The sequence below is a fragment of the Notolabrus celidotus genome, chromosome 17 (genome assembly GCF_009762535.1).
Source record: "Notolabrus celidotus isolate fNotCel1 chromosome 17, fNotCel1.pri, whole genome shotgun sequence".
In the NCBI taxonomy this organism is placed as follows: Eukaryota; Metazoa; Chordata; class Actinopteri; order Labriformes; family Labridae; genus Notolabrus; species Notolabrus celidotus.
In genome coordinates, this window is record NC_048288.1 from 22,493,627 (window position 1) to 22,509,237 (window position 15,611).

Consider the following 15,611-nt stretch of genomic DNA (forward strand, 5'->3'; position numbering starts at 1 on the left):
AAAGAAAGAAAGAAAGAAAGAAAGAAAGAAAGAAAAGTTGTTTTTTTAAGGGTGGGTTACAGTTTTCAGGCACTGTTTCTTCCAAATCAGATAAAAATATACATCCTCAAACTACATGCACACAATGAAACACCTACTTTTGAGCATAGCTGGCTTATCCTAAAAAACAACATGACTAAATATTAGTATATCCAGCTCACTATGAGGAGACATTATATCTCAAAATGCTCAAATTAAACTTTGTAATCTTATTTCAAGTACAAGATGGTCTTAAACCTAGAGAAGTGTCGCTATAATACAACTCAAATTAAGGTGAATATAGCTCAAATGTATGTATATCCCTTCCTCCCTACTTCCATCTCTCTACTCAACAAACAATCTGCACCAACATAATGCTCTTGTATGAGTATGAGGGTTCACTTACTCTGCACTAATGTTCATATGATATTGCTTTTTACTGCCACATTGGTATCTTATTGTTATTTATTGTATGTTGGTATGTTGAATAAATGTGTTGTTTGGGAGCAGCACTGCACTTATGTCAATGACAAATTTCCCCCCGGGGACAATAAAGTTTATCTTATCTTAGTCTTATCTTAAATGAAGAAGTTGACATTGAATGTATGGTTTTTCTGAGTGAAAAAAAACGAATTGTTAGCATTCCTGGCTTATTCTGAGACACTAAGCTTTAAAATACTGGTAAAATATTGCTTAAAATAAGTTTTCCCTGCTAATTTTAAGATCACAGTTTTCTAAATATTACATCTTATTTTAAGAAATCTTACCAAGCTAATTTTCACTTGTTCTATTGGCTGATTTCTTTTTGCTTATTTTAAGGTAAAAGTAATTTTTTTCTTGTTTTTGGAGGGGCTTTTTTTCCAGTGTGGTATCAACCTGTGGTGGACACCGATAAACTAGCTATGTCTTTCTCTTTACGCCAAGCTAACATCTGCTAGCTGCTATAGCTTTATCTCTACAGTAGAAACATGAGGATCATTTCTAATAACTGAAGACAGAAAGAAAATAAGTGTATTTTAGTCTCAACCAACCCGTGGAGGATGAAATATCTTCTTCTAGACAGGATATGATGATAATCCTTATTTTTATACAGGGGAATACATAATGTGTAATGGTCAATATCTTTCTAAAAAGCGTACCTTTGGTCACACAACAACAACAAAGCAAGTTAATGACACACTTTCAACCTTTGGTGTTACACTCTGTCACAATAACATGACACTAAATTATATAGTTGAATAGTGTCTGTGTATTAGTACCCTCTCTGATACCGAAAGGCAAAATAACATTACTTAAAAATGAATAGCACACCATTTATCTATAGCTTTATCACAAACAGTCTCAGCTTTACTCTAAATTAATATAAACCCTCAATTACCAAACAGCTGTCATTCAAAGCTCATATAAATGTCTTCTTTGAAGTACTCCAGTTAAGTACAAAAGCTCAAGTGCATATTTCACCTGAAACATGATGACAGTCTCTTAATAACTTCATCCCATTGTACCCTGTGATATTTAAAGAGTAGCCTATTATCCTATCATAAGGCACATCAGTTTATCTGTTTAAGCATAGCAGTCCTGGATCAACAGTTATGTTTATAGTCATAATACTGGGGTTACACTTTCTAGTGTATCAGTATAATCAAAAGCAATACAATACATTCAACCTCTAGCTGTAAAGCCTTTAAAGTTAGTTTTGTTGACACTTTATCAGAAAGATTTTGAGTCGACTCCGTGGTAATATTGAGGGCATATAATGGTGGAGATATGTAGCATTATTCTTGAGGGTATTATTTGTCCACTCCTCTCTTACTTTAAGTGGGTATGGTTGCAATTAATCATGTCCATGTAAGCAGCGTGTCACTGTGTTCAGCTGTCCAGGAAATTCCAACAGTATGGCTTGTCTCATGGGATCCATTAAGGCTATCGTTACATTTTCCATACCCTTAAGTTATTTGAATGTTTCTGTTACCAGTTCTAGACTGGGAAAAAGTACATGTTCTCACAGACTGGACTAAGTAACATGACTCCAAAACAGTCAACATATCACCAAGCATAGATAATTTCTTTTTCTGTGAAGCTAGCACGCTCTAGTGGTTAAATAGGTCACTACAAGTTATACTAAAATGATGTCATGCTGTTTAACCTTTGACATTTCCCAAACAAATACAAAGAAATCCTCTGTCCTACCTCACAAAAAGGCTTTTGAATTATAGTTTACAGAGATAAATGTTTTTTTTTCTGTGCTATCTGTTTGTCATTAGCTAATACAACACAATGATTAACAGTGTGATAGTTTTTGCCTGCTATTTGGAAGACCAAAGATGATTGCTTACTGATTATTTGTATCATTGAAGTATTTTTTCAGTTATTCATCTTCTTGAATGAATCATTAAATAGATCATATTAATTATTTAAGGACTATCAAGCTATGGGTGGCTCCATCGTTTGGTAACATTAATTAAAGTTTAACAGATGACCCTAGTGACATGTCCTCTGGACACAAAAGACAGATGAGGCTTCTTTTAACCTATGAGTCAACGGTTCCATATTTTGCTTTTGAAGCCCTGCAGTAGTAAGCCTCTCCTTACAGCAGTGAGTGGGGTACCAACTGTTGTCTGAGCAACACTGGGCTGTCAGTATCTATTATTAAACATCCTATCATTTGTTTTCCTTCTTTAGTGACAGGGTTTCAGGATGTACCCTTCTTGTACTTTAACCTCCCCTGCACAGCATTTGAGACACAATTACTTTATATTGTTGTTGTTTTTATTTTTATGATGTGCAAATAAAAAAAATGGATAAAAACAATGTATGTAAAGGATTTTAACTGTCCATTTTATAATTAATTTTAAGATTTTAATGTTTGTTTTTAAGTCACTAAATGGTCTGGCACCTCAGTACATCTCTGACCTCATACACATCTATGCCCCCTCCAGAGCACTGAGGTCTGCTGCTCAGATGCCTCTTGTCGTGCCAAAAAGCTGACAAAAGACGAGGAGTGACCGAGCGTTTTCAGTGGAAGCTCCTAAACTGTAGAATGAGCTACCCACCCAAGTCAAAATGGCCCCCACCCTGAAAACTCATTTTTACTCCTTGGCTTTCAATACAGCATGAGAGTTTGTGTTGGTCTCTGTTTGTCTTTTAATTTACTGTATTTTAAATTTTACTATTATTTATTTCTACTGTTTGTATTTGTTGTGCAGAACTTTGGTAACCTTGTTGTTTTTTAAATGTGCTATATAAATAAAATGGATTGGATTGGATTTTAAACCACCAAAATACCCCAATCCAAAAAAAACTAAAACACTGAATGGGTCCACTCATTGCTTTTTCCTGACAACCATCATTACTCTTTTGAAAAACACTAATTACATGCATCTGATTGGCCTAAGTTACCAACTTAAAAAATGTAACACAATACAACACATCGGATCCTGAGATGTTCCCTATGTAAAGGATAACCAGCGGGGGTCATTAAACCCTACTTTGCCTTAATTGCTCAATGTAATGTTTGTGCTGGTCTTTCTGTCCTTAAAAGGACATATCCAGGAATGTCAACGCTGGCAAGGGAGAGTTTGTGGAACCTGCATTTATTCCAGTGGGGGTGTCCGGTTTTCATAGCGAGTTGTATTACCTCCAATAATAAAATAACATAATATGTTATTACACAGCAACTTGATTTAAAACAGTTTTAGTTGCTAATTCAATCCAAAACAGCGTGTTATTGTTTTCTTTGTGTATATAATAATACCCCTCTCATACCAGACCACCCCCCCTATTTCTCTGATTTGGTTTGTTCCAAATATTCTCTATCAGGAAGTGAAGGGCGGTGGTTGAGAAAAGGAGCAGCACAGGGCTAACTGACAAGTCTCGGGTTGTTGTCAGGTAAGACTTTTCAAAATTGTAGTTTTCTGTCTATGTAAAATATAAAAACCATGAGTGTTTTTCTTTCATAAATACCTCCACTGTTCGGCTATATCAAAAGCTTACACCTGATTATTTGTAATGAGTGCCATTTTGAGAGTCTGCTTGATTGCTTTGAAAACACGGCTAACTGTTAGCCAGCGAAATGATACCAAAGGGTTTAATTTAAAGCAGGTTTTAGAAATGGGAAAGTGACTTGTTGAAATGTGTGTACATAGGAAAAAAAACAGGCTTTTTGACGTTTATATGCGGCTAGCATTAGCTTTGTGTACTCCAGTTATCTAATGTAGTTCAAGCTAGGCCGCAAACCATGTCGACTGTATACGTACTTCTTAAAGTGATTCAAGTTGAACAACTTCAAACGAGATAAATTGTAGTTATTAGAAGTTAGCTGTTCGTTTTCCCATTTTACTAAATGTGACGCCAGGTAATGCAAATGACACATTGAAGGTCGGGATGTTTTATTTGCATAGTTTAAACGCAAGTGTTCCTTTCCTTTCCTTTATTCAGATCCCCATTAGCTGCCACTAACGCAGCAGCTACTCTTCCTGGGGTCCACATAAAACAAACATACAAGATATACATGAAATACAACAAACATGAAACAGAGGAACAGAAAAACGCTACAAACAGAGAATACAACAACTGAATATACTACAAATGTAAGATACAACAACTGAAATAGCTACAAACAGGAAATACAGTAGCTAGAAGTGCCACAAACATAATATAAAAAAACAAGATGTTCACTAAAATTCATTAATGTCAGGGTTATTATTAAGGTGTTCCTTTTAGAAGTCGTTTAAAACTGGCTTTACTGGGGGAAAATGTGTTAATATGTGCTGTCGGTATCGGTACACAGAACTATGAAGGAGCTCCTCATCATAACAGGAGCCATAGAAGTGATCCTTTGTCATCTTTGTTGACTCAATCAGTAGTTTGTCAATCAGTCTGTCCTCTCTGAATACACAGCGGGTAACTGTCTGAATTAAAAAATAATTTTTAATCACAAAATCTCTCCTTCTAGAGAGTCCTGGCCCAGACGGCAGCATTACAAAGAACAGCATCATAGTGCAATTACTACAATCAATAAACTGAGTGCAATCAGCATCAAAACTTGAGCAGAAACTGGTCTTGGATCCTCAGTCCTAGTTGTAATGTCTTCTAAGAAATTCAATATTCCGGGTTCCGGTGACCCTGTAGCTCAGACCGTGCTCAAACACTGAAAGCCCTTCCGAATATAGAGCTAATTTTAGGAATTAAACGCATGATGTACCAATGAGACTGATGGTTGCAGCTATTCAGAGTCTTAGTTGTCAGTAGAGGACATATCTAAGAGGGCAGATCATGTAGTATGGCCTTGTAAAGCCACATTTACTCATGTTCCAATAACATTTGACTCCATGGAACCTGTATAATCACCAGTGTCCGAGATAATATCCAGCCAAGCCATATTATTCAAAATGTTTTAGCACAAGACCAAACTGTGGACAGCACTGTCTGCCCATGAATGTCCAGTCAGTGCCATAATATAATAACCCATCAAGGTAAGGCTGTGTTAGTCTACGTAGAAGACTTTGCCTCTTAAGGGCATCTGTCCTCACATCAGTAAGTTTCCTACCCTTAGTGAAACCAGTGAGCTGATCAACCTAGAAAGATGAGGAACATCTCCATTTATAGCTCAGTGAGGGACACCACTCTGGGGATTGACTGCCAGAGAATTAAAATACTCTGACACTGAGTTGTGGGTACAAATGACGAAGTCTTATTTTGAGTAACAGGATGATCTGTTTTACCTTTGATCAGATTGTTTCCCTGTGTGTCATCCTTTGTCTTTCTTATCAGGTTTGTTTTTCATCTCATTCCTACTGTGTTTATGTGAGTTGTTGTTCTATGGCACAACAATTAAATGTAAAAAAAAAATGCTCTTATTTTAGACACGTAAAGAATTAACATTTCAACCACGCCCACTGATCTTTCCCCGGGAACTTGAAATGTTACGTACACTGATGTTCATGGATTGTCACTTTGCCTGCCTGTAGTGTGTCTTTTGATGGTGTAACATTGACTCCCCCGCAGATCTAAAACAGTCAAGATGTCGAGCAAAAGAGCGAAGGCAAAGGGGACGAAGAAGCGCCCTCAGCGCGCTACTTCCAATGTCTTCGCCATGTTTGACCAGTCTCAGATCCAGGAGTTCAAGGAGGCTTTCAACATGATTGATCAGAACCGTGATGGCTTCGTAGACAAAGAGGATCTTCATGACATGCTGGCCTCACTGGGTGAGTACATCAGTCTGTTGTTACTTCTGGATGAGCTGAATGCAAATATCTGAAAGGCAGCATTTATGCAATTTAGGGTGTGCACTGACACCGACCTACCTTTTTTAAAGAAAACTAGTTCTACAAGTAAACATTTGAATGTTCATCAGCCTTTAACATGACTTACACTTCAACCCTTTGGACTTCTTTTGAATGCAACATACCTGTGTCTTTTTATAAAGGAAAAAATCCAACTGATGAGTACCTGGAGGCCATGATGATGGAAGCTCCTGGGCCCATTAACTTCACCATGTTCCTCACCATGTTTGGAGAGAAGCTGAACGGAACAGACCCTGAGGATGTGATCCGGAATGCATTTGCTTGCTTTGACGAGGAGGGGACAGGTAAATTGTGGCGGCTACATTGTCCTTCCCTGTGGACAGACAGAGAAAAAAATCTTAGTGAAACACTGGGGTCATCCTACTCTGCTGTGATAAACTCATTTTGACTTTCTAATCCCTTTCTTCACTACTTTAATTACTGAAGTCTTTGAAAAAGGTGCTGTTGATTAAAACTGAGTTTCCTTTAAAGGTTCTTTCATGTAAATGGTTTCTCTTGGCTCAGCGGAAATTCTTCAAGAGTTGGTTCTGATGTTGTTTCAAGCTGTCTTTGGCTCTCTTATCTGATCTGAACTCCCCCCCCTCAGGTTTTATCCAGGATGATTACCTCAGAGAGCTGCTCACAACAATGGGTGACCGGTTTACAGATGAGGAGGTGGACGAGCTCTTCAGGGAGGCCCCCATTGACAAGAAGAGCAACTTCAACTATGTGGAGTTCACACGCATCCTAAAGCACGGTGCCAAGGAAAAAGACGATTAAAGATCCGTACCAGCGTGTTCCTCTCCACCTTCTTTGCCTCCTCCGTCAGCTAGATCACCGTGCTGCATGTCCCAACTCTCCAGTTTAAACCCCATTTTAAACAAACCAAAGCAATAACTATCCACTCCTGTTTGTTGTGAACTTCCAGTCCTGCCAAATGTACACATCTCTAATGAGGGGGAAAAATGTAATCGGTTGTAAAATGTTTTTCTGTCATATAAAGATGTGAAGATGTAACGTGGCAACACTTGGGAAGCTCTAAGGGATAAGTCTTTGCAATTCATGTCATCGGGTTAGCTGAATTTTTACATTTTATAATATAAACTTTTTAAATAAAGCCCTCTATCAAGTTGTATTTCGCTGACTTTTTCCCTTTCCATAAATGACAACTGAAATAAGTGATGCATTACTCTGTCTTTATTTTTTCGAAGGCTTATCTTAAATGCTTAGGCACCATTTTCCCTCTGGTGCTCATCAAGCCCTGACAAGTCTGCTCTGCTTCCTCACTGAATTCATTCAGCATGTGCTGACTAGCACTTACTGAATTCTTTCAGTCAGAGGAGAAGGAGCATACCATGACCACCTTCATCAGATGGTGATGTCTCTGTTAAAAAGGGAGTGGCTTTTATGTAAGAGGAATCCTTACCTAATAAACAAGAACATTCTATCCGACCATCATTATAGAGTTAATCATATCCTTACAATTGGTTTAGCAGAAGTACACAAGCAAACAAAACAGCCTTCCACCAAAAGTGTTACAAAAGGACGCTGGTGAACGTAACCTCAGATCACAATGCATTATAGGGCAAGTTGTTTGTACTTGTGCAGACATTCATCCTCCTTCAAAATTGAATATACTCGTTGCACATGATATCCTTAATGTAAGATTTCCAGAGGGATCACTACACTGGTGATTAATAGTCTTGCCAGAGAATTAAAAGAACCTTTGTGTGTAGCAGGATGTAACACTGTTCAAGTAATGGTAGTGTTTTGTTACATAAAAAATGAAATGAGGGGTCGCTGGTGGCCTAGCTGTCCAAGCGCCCCACATACAGAGGCTACAGTCCTCGTCACAGGGGTGGCTGGTTCGATTCCTGGCCAGTCGACCATTTCCTGCATGTCTTCCTCGGCTCTCTACTCCCCACATTTCCTGTCTCTCTTCAACTGTCCCATCAAAAAAAGGCAAAAAATTAAATATATATATATAAGTACCTCCACCTCTACTACCTAGGTGAATGTTTTTGAAGTAGTCAATCCAGTGTATTCACAGTGGACAGTAATTGCCTTTTCTTTTGGAGTTAAAGCAGGGTCAAACTGAAGGTAACCATGTGGATAAGTTTGAAACTTCAACCAACTTTTGGTTTTGGAGCTACAATCAAAACAGTTCATTATACTAGTTTGATGTTATGAATATTTAATGATGGTTAACATAATTATACCTAACAAATGGATAAGTAATTAGCCATATGAACTTAAAGCTGCTGTTGGAAGTCACAGAGTAAACATCTGTTCAGAGAGAGGGACTTCAAATGTCAACACTATCCCTCTCAACCAGATTTCCTCTTAGGCCCCCAACACAGATCGGCGTGTGCAGTCATGATAGTGCCGGACTCATAACCAATCGGAGGACTTAGTAGGGGCCTCCCCTTAACCAATCAGGACAGAGGATTGGAGATTAGCTCTGATTGGTCCGTCATAACGGGAACATGGGGAATAATAACATTAGTTGATACAAAGGCATTGGAAAAAGCAGAGATTTCGCCATAATCTCAAATTACTTCACTTACAGATGAGTATCGATGGGCATTATGACCTTTTCTCCAAAGCCAGAAGAAAAAAAGTAAAAAATTTACACCATTCCTACCAACAGCAGCTTTAAGTAACAAGTAAATTGTTCCTTGATTTTATTGTTTGTTTTTTTTCAGTTATATATATGATATCGCCCTCTGGTGTCTCAGTTAAATATTGCATAGTGCTGCCTTCAAGTGCTATCGGAAAAAAGGAAATCCAAATAGTTGTTAAAAGGACTTGGTAGGGTGATATGGTGGTGGTTGAAGTTCAATTTTCTCCGCGATATCTTAGTTCATGAAGATTATAAATATGAAACGGTTGATTCTTTTTTATCATTTACATTGGCAATTTAAAGTTCGATCAAGATTAGGCTTGCAAAGGGGATGGAACATTTCAGGTAAATTTCCATGGGAAGTTAAGCTGGTGAATTTGGGAAATATTCCAAATTGGAAACTTTCCATGGGAATTTATGGGAATTAACTGGGACTTAACTGGGAATTGAGGGTAATTCAATGGAAATGTATCATATCCAAGCATAAATATTTGTTTTGTCATAAGCAGACATCCATCCAAAATAATACAATTAAAACAGATTTATTTGTAAGTAGAACTTCATGAAGTGTTAAATATTTTATTGAACAACCAATTCTTTCATTGAAGAACAAAAACATGAATCTTGAGTTAAATATTACTCATCCCTGACACAACCCATTCAAAAATGAACAAAAACGCAATCCCAACAAAGTCCCATTCAAAATGTTAAATGAAAAGAGCCCCTCTCCCTCCAAAACAAGTCCCATTCAACATGCAAATAAAAAAGCATCTTCCCTCAAGCTTCTGAAGCCTAGCCTCTGCAGGATTCCAGAAATCATCTGTGCATGTGATTAAGGAATAGCATAGATACTCAACTGCACTTGCATGAAATCTGGTTGTTTTAGTCAGGATTATGCTATCATATATTTTACCCAACTATATTTAAGATAAGATAAGATAAGAGATAAGAGATTCCTTTAATCGTCCCACAATGGGGAAATTCAAGTGTCACAGTAACAAAGTAGACAGTGCAAAATAAATATATAAAGCAAACAAGAACCAATAAAATAACAATTATTAAAAAATTATTAGCAATTAAAATTAAAATTAAAGAGGTAAAAAATAAGCATATCTTACACACACATATACATTTAAGTTCCCTATTAAGGGCCAACCTTCAGTTTAGTAAATTGCTGGTTAAATTCGCTGAATTTTGCAACCCTAATCAAAAATCGCCTCATACTGATGAAAACTTACATTTCATAAGAGATTTACCGATGTCCGAGTTTCCATGAACGCCTCACTGTCAGCACTGGACCACGCTAGGAGTCCCCTGGCAGTGGAGGCTCTGAGACCGTTTTCCGCCATCAGGAAGTCCAGGTATGACTTTTACCACTTTTATTTCTTCACATATTGCTCAGTTATATGTATAAGCCAAGGAAGAAGTCTTTAAACACACTTATTAAAGCAGTATGGCTCTTTACAGACAGCTCTAATGAAGCTAGCAGCTAGGTGGCTGTTAGCTAACAAGCTGAAGGTTGGTTAGTTAACAGAGGAGGAAGGAAGGAGGAGCCTGACTTCACTCATTCATAATACTGTTTAAAGACTAAGTTACATGCTGTGAGCTTGTATGTGGCATTCAGGGAAATATTCCACCTCTTAAACATTTCACTTGGTTTTTATCTCAACTCTCCTAGCCTGTTGTGATGACGTCATGGCTCTGAAGCTGATCCAGAGATTACCAGTGCTTGGGCAGTTCGGGATCCAACGTTACCGTCCTGGACCCATCTGCCCCCCTAGGTTCCTGAGCTCCAGCAGGTTGGATCAGTCAGTATGTGTAGCCTGCCTGTGTACCTCAGCTGGCGCCTGCATCCGGACGCAGGGCTGCAGGAAGCTCCAGCTGGACAGTGGGAAGAGGACCCTGACCACCAACATCATCAAGGAGCCGTCCTTCGTGGCATCCAGCTCTGTTGGACTCCACAGAGACTCAGGGCCTCGCTTTCACCTGACCCAGCTGCACAGACCTACAGATGCAGAGGAGGAGTCTTTCCAGCAGCATCTAGGAACCTGCTCCTCATCCCGGCAGGTGTTCTCTCTGCTGCGCTCAGTGGAGATCATGTCTGACACCATGGCTGCAGCAGCACTCCACCGTGTTGCAGACCTGGAGCAGGCAGGGAACTCTCTAAAGGATCCTTCTGTTCTGGAGAAAGACACCATCAGAGCTCTGTGCTTCCAGCTGGAGCAGGACTCTAGGCGGCTGACGGATGCAGGGGTGGTATCAGCTCTCCGGGCTTGCACTCGCCTCTTCTTGGATCCTTGGAGCACTTTTATGGTGCGGCTGGTGTCGGAGAGCCAGGAGAGGTTAGACAGAGGGAAGATGAGCGTGGGTCAGCTCTGTACCCTGGGTCAGGCTATGCTGGCTATAGAGGGTCCTGACTGTGTGATGATGGAGCAGGTGATGGAGCAAATCCAAAAAGGGAAACCAGCCGAGTGGAGCCTTGCAGATCTCATTGCTGTGTATAGATTTCTGCAAGGTGGTGTAGCTAAAGATGGAAAATACAGGGACCTGTTGAACTCCATGCACACACATGCTGTGACTGTCGCCTCCCGCATGGATGCAAGTGCTGTCAGCGAGCTGCTCAATGCTCTTGTTACCCTGAATCAGATGCAAGCCATGCCGCTTGTGATCAATCTGTGTAAGCAGGCTGTTCGGCTTGTACCTCACTTCACTGATGAGGAGCTCACTGTTGTTCTTGGCGCCCTCATGCACTTTGGTCATAGCGATCAGTACTTTGTGGATGCCATGGAGAGGTACGTACCTACAATGGTCTTCACCTCCCACCCAGAGACAGTAACCAAAGTGAGCCAGTTCTTCAGCCGGAGGAACATCCTCTCCCCACCTGTGTTTGACGCTATTGCGGAGAGTTTTGTTTACCGGGCAGATGACTACAACACCAGTCAGGTGGCGAGGCAGATCATGGCTTTAGGAAAGCTTGGGTACCTTCCTCCGAACGCGGGCGATGTCTTCAGGAAAGTGGAGAAGATCCTGCACTCCCGCTTTTCACACTTCCAGCCTAGAACACTCCTCAACCTGCTGCACTCCTGCACCCTGGTGGAGAGGTTCCCTGTGAACTTTGTGGCCAAAGTTTTCAGCAGTTACTTCCTCCAGCAACTGCAAGGTACAACATCCTGCTCTATACATACAATGTTTTCATGGAGGAGTCACTAAAATATAGAATTTATTGCAAAGATTGTTTAAAATCATGTCTATTGTGAGTGAAATGTGATACAAGATTGATTGTGTTGCAGATCAGGACACAGGAATGGACCGGATCGTCCTGGCACAGCTGACCCAGCTCTTCATGACACTGAAGCTGGAGTGTCCTTTCTATGAGGTATACTATCTAACTCCATATATATGAGGTCAGGTCAACACAACTACCAAGATATTCTACACCTTTTCAACAACAAGAAGGAAACACCTCTAATTATAATATTACTGTTATATTCAAAGCTGGGCCTCCAGATTTCGTACAAAACTTGTCTTCAGAAAGCATTATCCTGTTATTACCTGGCCACTAACTTAAAATACAAACACGTCAAAAACATTGATTAAAATATTATTTTATTGATTTAAAATGATTTATGTTCACATTTAAAAAAAGAATAATTGCAGTGATTTCACGTCAGTTAGCGTTCCATGGTGGTGGATTCTTATCTGCCTGTTAAATGTGTCTGAACTCTTTTCAGTGGATTGTTTTGACATGAATGCATGCGATCAGTTTGTCTCCGGTGTTGCTCATGTTAGTGAATGTTTGCTATCGCTGTTAAGGGGTTGTCAAGGGTTTTTGACCAATCAGAATCAAGCTTCTTACACAACCGGAAGATCAGTAAGAAAGCTGTGTAATAAGTCCATTTATTATAGTTATCAGACAGGATTTCACCTTAACAAGGCAGCCTTTCTAAAGCAATCTGTCTGCTTTGTTGCTGTATATGTCGTTAAACCAATCTAAGCTTGTCAGCGGCAGTAACAAGCAATTTTTAACATACTTTGATCAGCTGTCTGCCCTGTAAATGTACATTTACCTTTCTCTCATGTTCTAATCAAGCAGCAACCTCGGGTCTAAAAATATGAGTCCAGTGTAGAAGTGCTAAAAACTGCAGTTCATCCAGGATCCGCTCGAGGCTGGCTCCGGAAGTACCGGAAACCACATACACACCAATTCAAAAAAGCTGATCTATACAGCAGAGATAAACATGTTTACAGCCTGGTACAAAAGACGAGTGTAGTCTGGATAGTTCTTCTTGATCGGCACACACTGTAGGGGGAGTGATTTTTTTTCTAAGGCGGCAATTTGGAAGATATTGAGATTACGAGTCTTCCAATGAGAGGCACAGCTGACTTGATTGACAGGCGGGAACACTGAAGCTGTTGGCTAGGAGGCTCAAAGCCCGCCTCAACAGCAGCAATATGGATGCCGCCGACGATTGGCCTCAAAACAGCGCTTCAGAAACAGATGGGTGACGTCACGGATACTACATCCATATTTTATACAGTCTGTGTTCATCAAATACAGATTACAAGACGCCAACTATAGTGTATGTCAAACATGCATAATACAGCAAGACATCTTCCACTAACATACCTACAAGGACAAACCACAGAGGCTAATTACAATTTAACATCTTTGTGTGTACTGCAGGTAACAGGTGAATGCACAGTGTGAGTGTATTTGTTTTCATTCATACTTTGTTGTTCTCTCAGGGTCCCAAACTTCTCAGCAAATACCGTGTCAAGTCTTTCCTCATGCCAGGACGCTCCCTGGAGACGCCGGTGGACGTACAGCTGTACAACATCGTCATAACTGGACTGGTGGATTTACTCGGGGCGCGCTCATACTTTGGGTCTAAAGTTCTGACGCCGTACTGCTACACACTCGGTAACATAAACACAACAGCTGTACGTCTTGTGTTTCCTGAGGACTTCTCCATCAAAAGGCTTCACTTTAATTTGTTGTTTTTTGTAGATGTGGAGATCAAACTTGATGAAGAAGGATTTGTGCTGCCAGCCAGTCAGGTTGATGATGTTTACAAAAGGTAAATGGATCTATGTTTGAAAAAGTGCTGCAATTGTTTAGCATACTAAGATAAAATCCTCTCATAAGTTCAGTTACTTAACATCAAGCTTAAACATTGTGCTTGCTGTTTGGATGTGTCGCAGGATTGCTCTTTGTATTGACGGACGGAAGAGGTTCACTACAAACAAGAGGCAGCTGCTTGGAAAAGAGGCCATCAAGCAGCGACACCTGAAGCTTCTGGGATATGAAGTTGTTCAGGTCAGACCCCCTCACTATCTTATTCTATGCTTCATAGAGTCAGCTGTCTGTTCTTAATTTGTCCCTCTCATTGTGCCTCATTCACTAACTGTGCATACAAACGTTTGAAGCACAAATCTGGGATTCATCAATATATTCTTACTTGAATTTGCTCTTACACTGCGAATAAAAATAACAACATCCATGCTCACACGCATGCTGTAGCAGAGCGCACATTCGGGCTGCTGAAGGCTCGTTGGACTTACTCTACGCCCCTGAGAATGTGTGCAAGATAATTCTGGCGTGCTGTGTTCATTAAATTAAATGAATTGCCATTAGGCGACGGTTGGATATCATCACTTTTTCCCAAGTATTCCTGATATTGAGGTGTCTCCATTAATCACAGGCATTCTTTAATCCTGAGCTGTCAGATCAGGTGGTCCTTGACCTCCTGCAGTTTCCTTCCTTTGTTTCTGTTCCGCTAGTCTTCTTTGCGTCCACTTTAATATCAAACAATTTTTTCTTAACCTGAGCCATGGTGCGAACCTCAGGAGACACAGCATTAACAGCCTCAGTAAGAAACCCAGGCTTCATTTTTTTGTCATGGTGACTCCTGCTGACACGCTTCGGAAAAGTGTTGGTTTTCTTGCCTCAACCTCAACAATCGCCTCTACCCCTCTTGACTTGATGCACCAAACAGATGTCCTTATAGGGATGAATTGGGGCGTGGTAGCATGCTGATTGCAGGTTGCGGGCACACGCCTGTCGATTTAGAATGATTCTGATTCACAAATATACGCAAGGTGGTGAGAACAAAATTGGCTGGTACACACGTGTCATGAATCAAACAGTGATTTTGCGTAAGCACTTATTTTATGCGCAGAGTAAGAACATTTCTACGCATTTATAATTGAATGAGGCCCAATGTTTTTATGCTGAAATATCCTTTTGGTATGAATAACTAATCCGATTTATTTTGTTTCTTTTCTTTAGGTACCGTTCTATGAATTTGAAGCCCTGCAGAGCAGAAACAGTGTTGTGGATTTTCTGCATCAGAAACTCTTCCCTCACACTTACAGACTGAGCTGGTGATAAAATGATTGTGCCATCTTTGCTTTTCTTCAGCTTCTTTAAAGAAATTGCATTTATTTTTCTAGAATTTCTAAATAAATGTGTTTAAGTTATTGATTACGCACTTTCACCTGTTTAACTTGACAATAAAGTACTTTTTTTCTAGCTTTTGTGTGATGAATGATTTCAGTCAAGTCGAGAAATGTTTTTGAAAAATATAATTTATTTTGTTCTGGGGCAGCTCAGCACTGCAGCGACTGTACAAAGTTAAGAAAATCCTGATTCTCATAATCCCAACATGAGCTCACTTAGAACAATA

At 39.8% G+C, this 15,611-nt stretch overlaps 2 protein-coding genes across 2 annotated transcripts; both read left to right on the plus strand.

Annotated features, from left to right (window-relative positions):
- The first annotated feature begins 3,778 nt into the window (after positions 1–3,778).
- Positions 3,779–7,480, plus strand: myl12.1 (myosin, light chain 12, genome duplicate 1). Its single transcript, XM_034706397.1, has 4 exons — positions 3,779–3,906; positions 6,025–6,224; positions 6,446–6,607; positions 6,910–7,480. The coding sequence occupies exons 2-4, from the start codon at positions 6,041–6,043 to the stop codon at positions 7,080–7,082; spliced, it is 519 nt and encodes a 172-aa protein (XP_034562288.1). The 5' UTR covers positions 3,779–3,906; positions 6,025–6,040; the 3' UTR covers positions 7,083–7,480.
- Positions 7,481–10,181: 2,701 nt separating this feature from the next.
- fastkd3 (FAST kinase domains 3) lies at positions 10,182–15,457 on the plus strand. Its single transcript, XM_034706302.1, has 7 exons — positions 10,182–10,286; positions 10,604–12,085; positions 12,216–12,301; positions 13,672–13,846; positions 13,934–14,003; positions 14,128–14,242; positions 15,215–15,457. Exons 2-7 carry the CDS (start codon positions 10,621–10,623, stop codon positions 15,311–15,313), a joined length of 2,010 nt encoding a protein of 669 aa, XP_034562193.1. The 5' UTR covers positions 10,182–10,286; positions 10,604–10,620; the 3' UTR covers positions 15,314–15,457.
- The last annotated feature ends 154 nt before the right edge of the window (positions 15,458–15,611 follow it).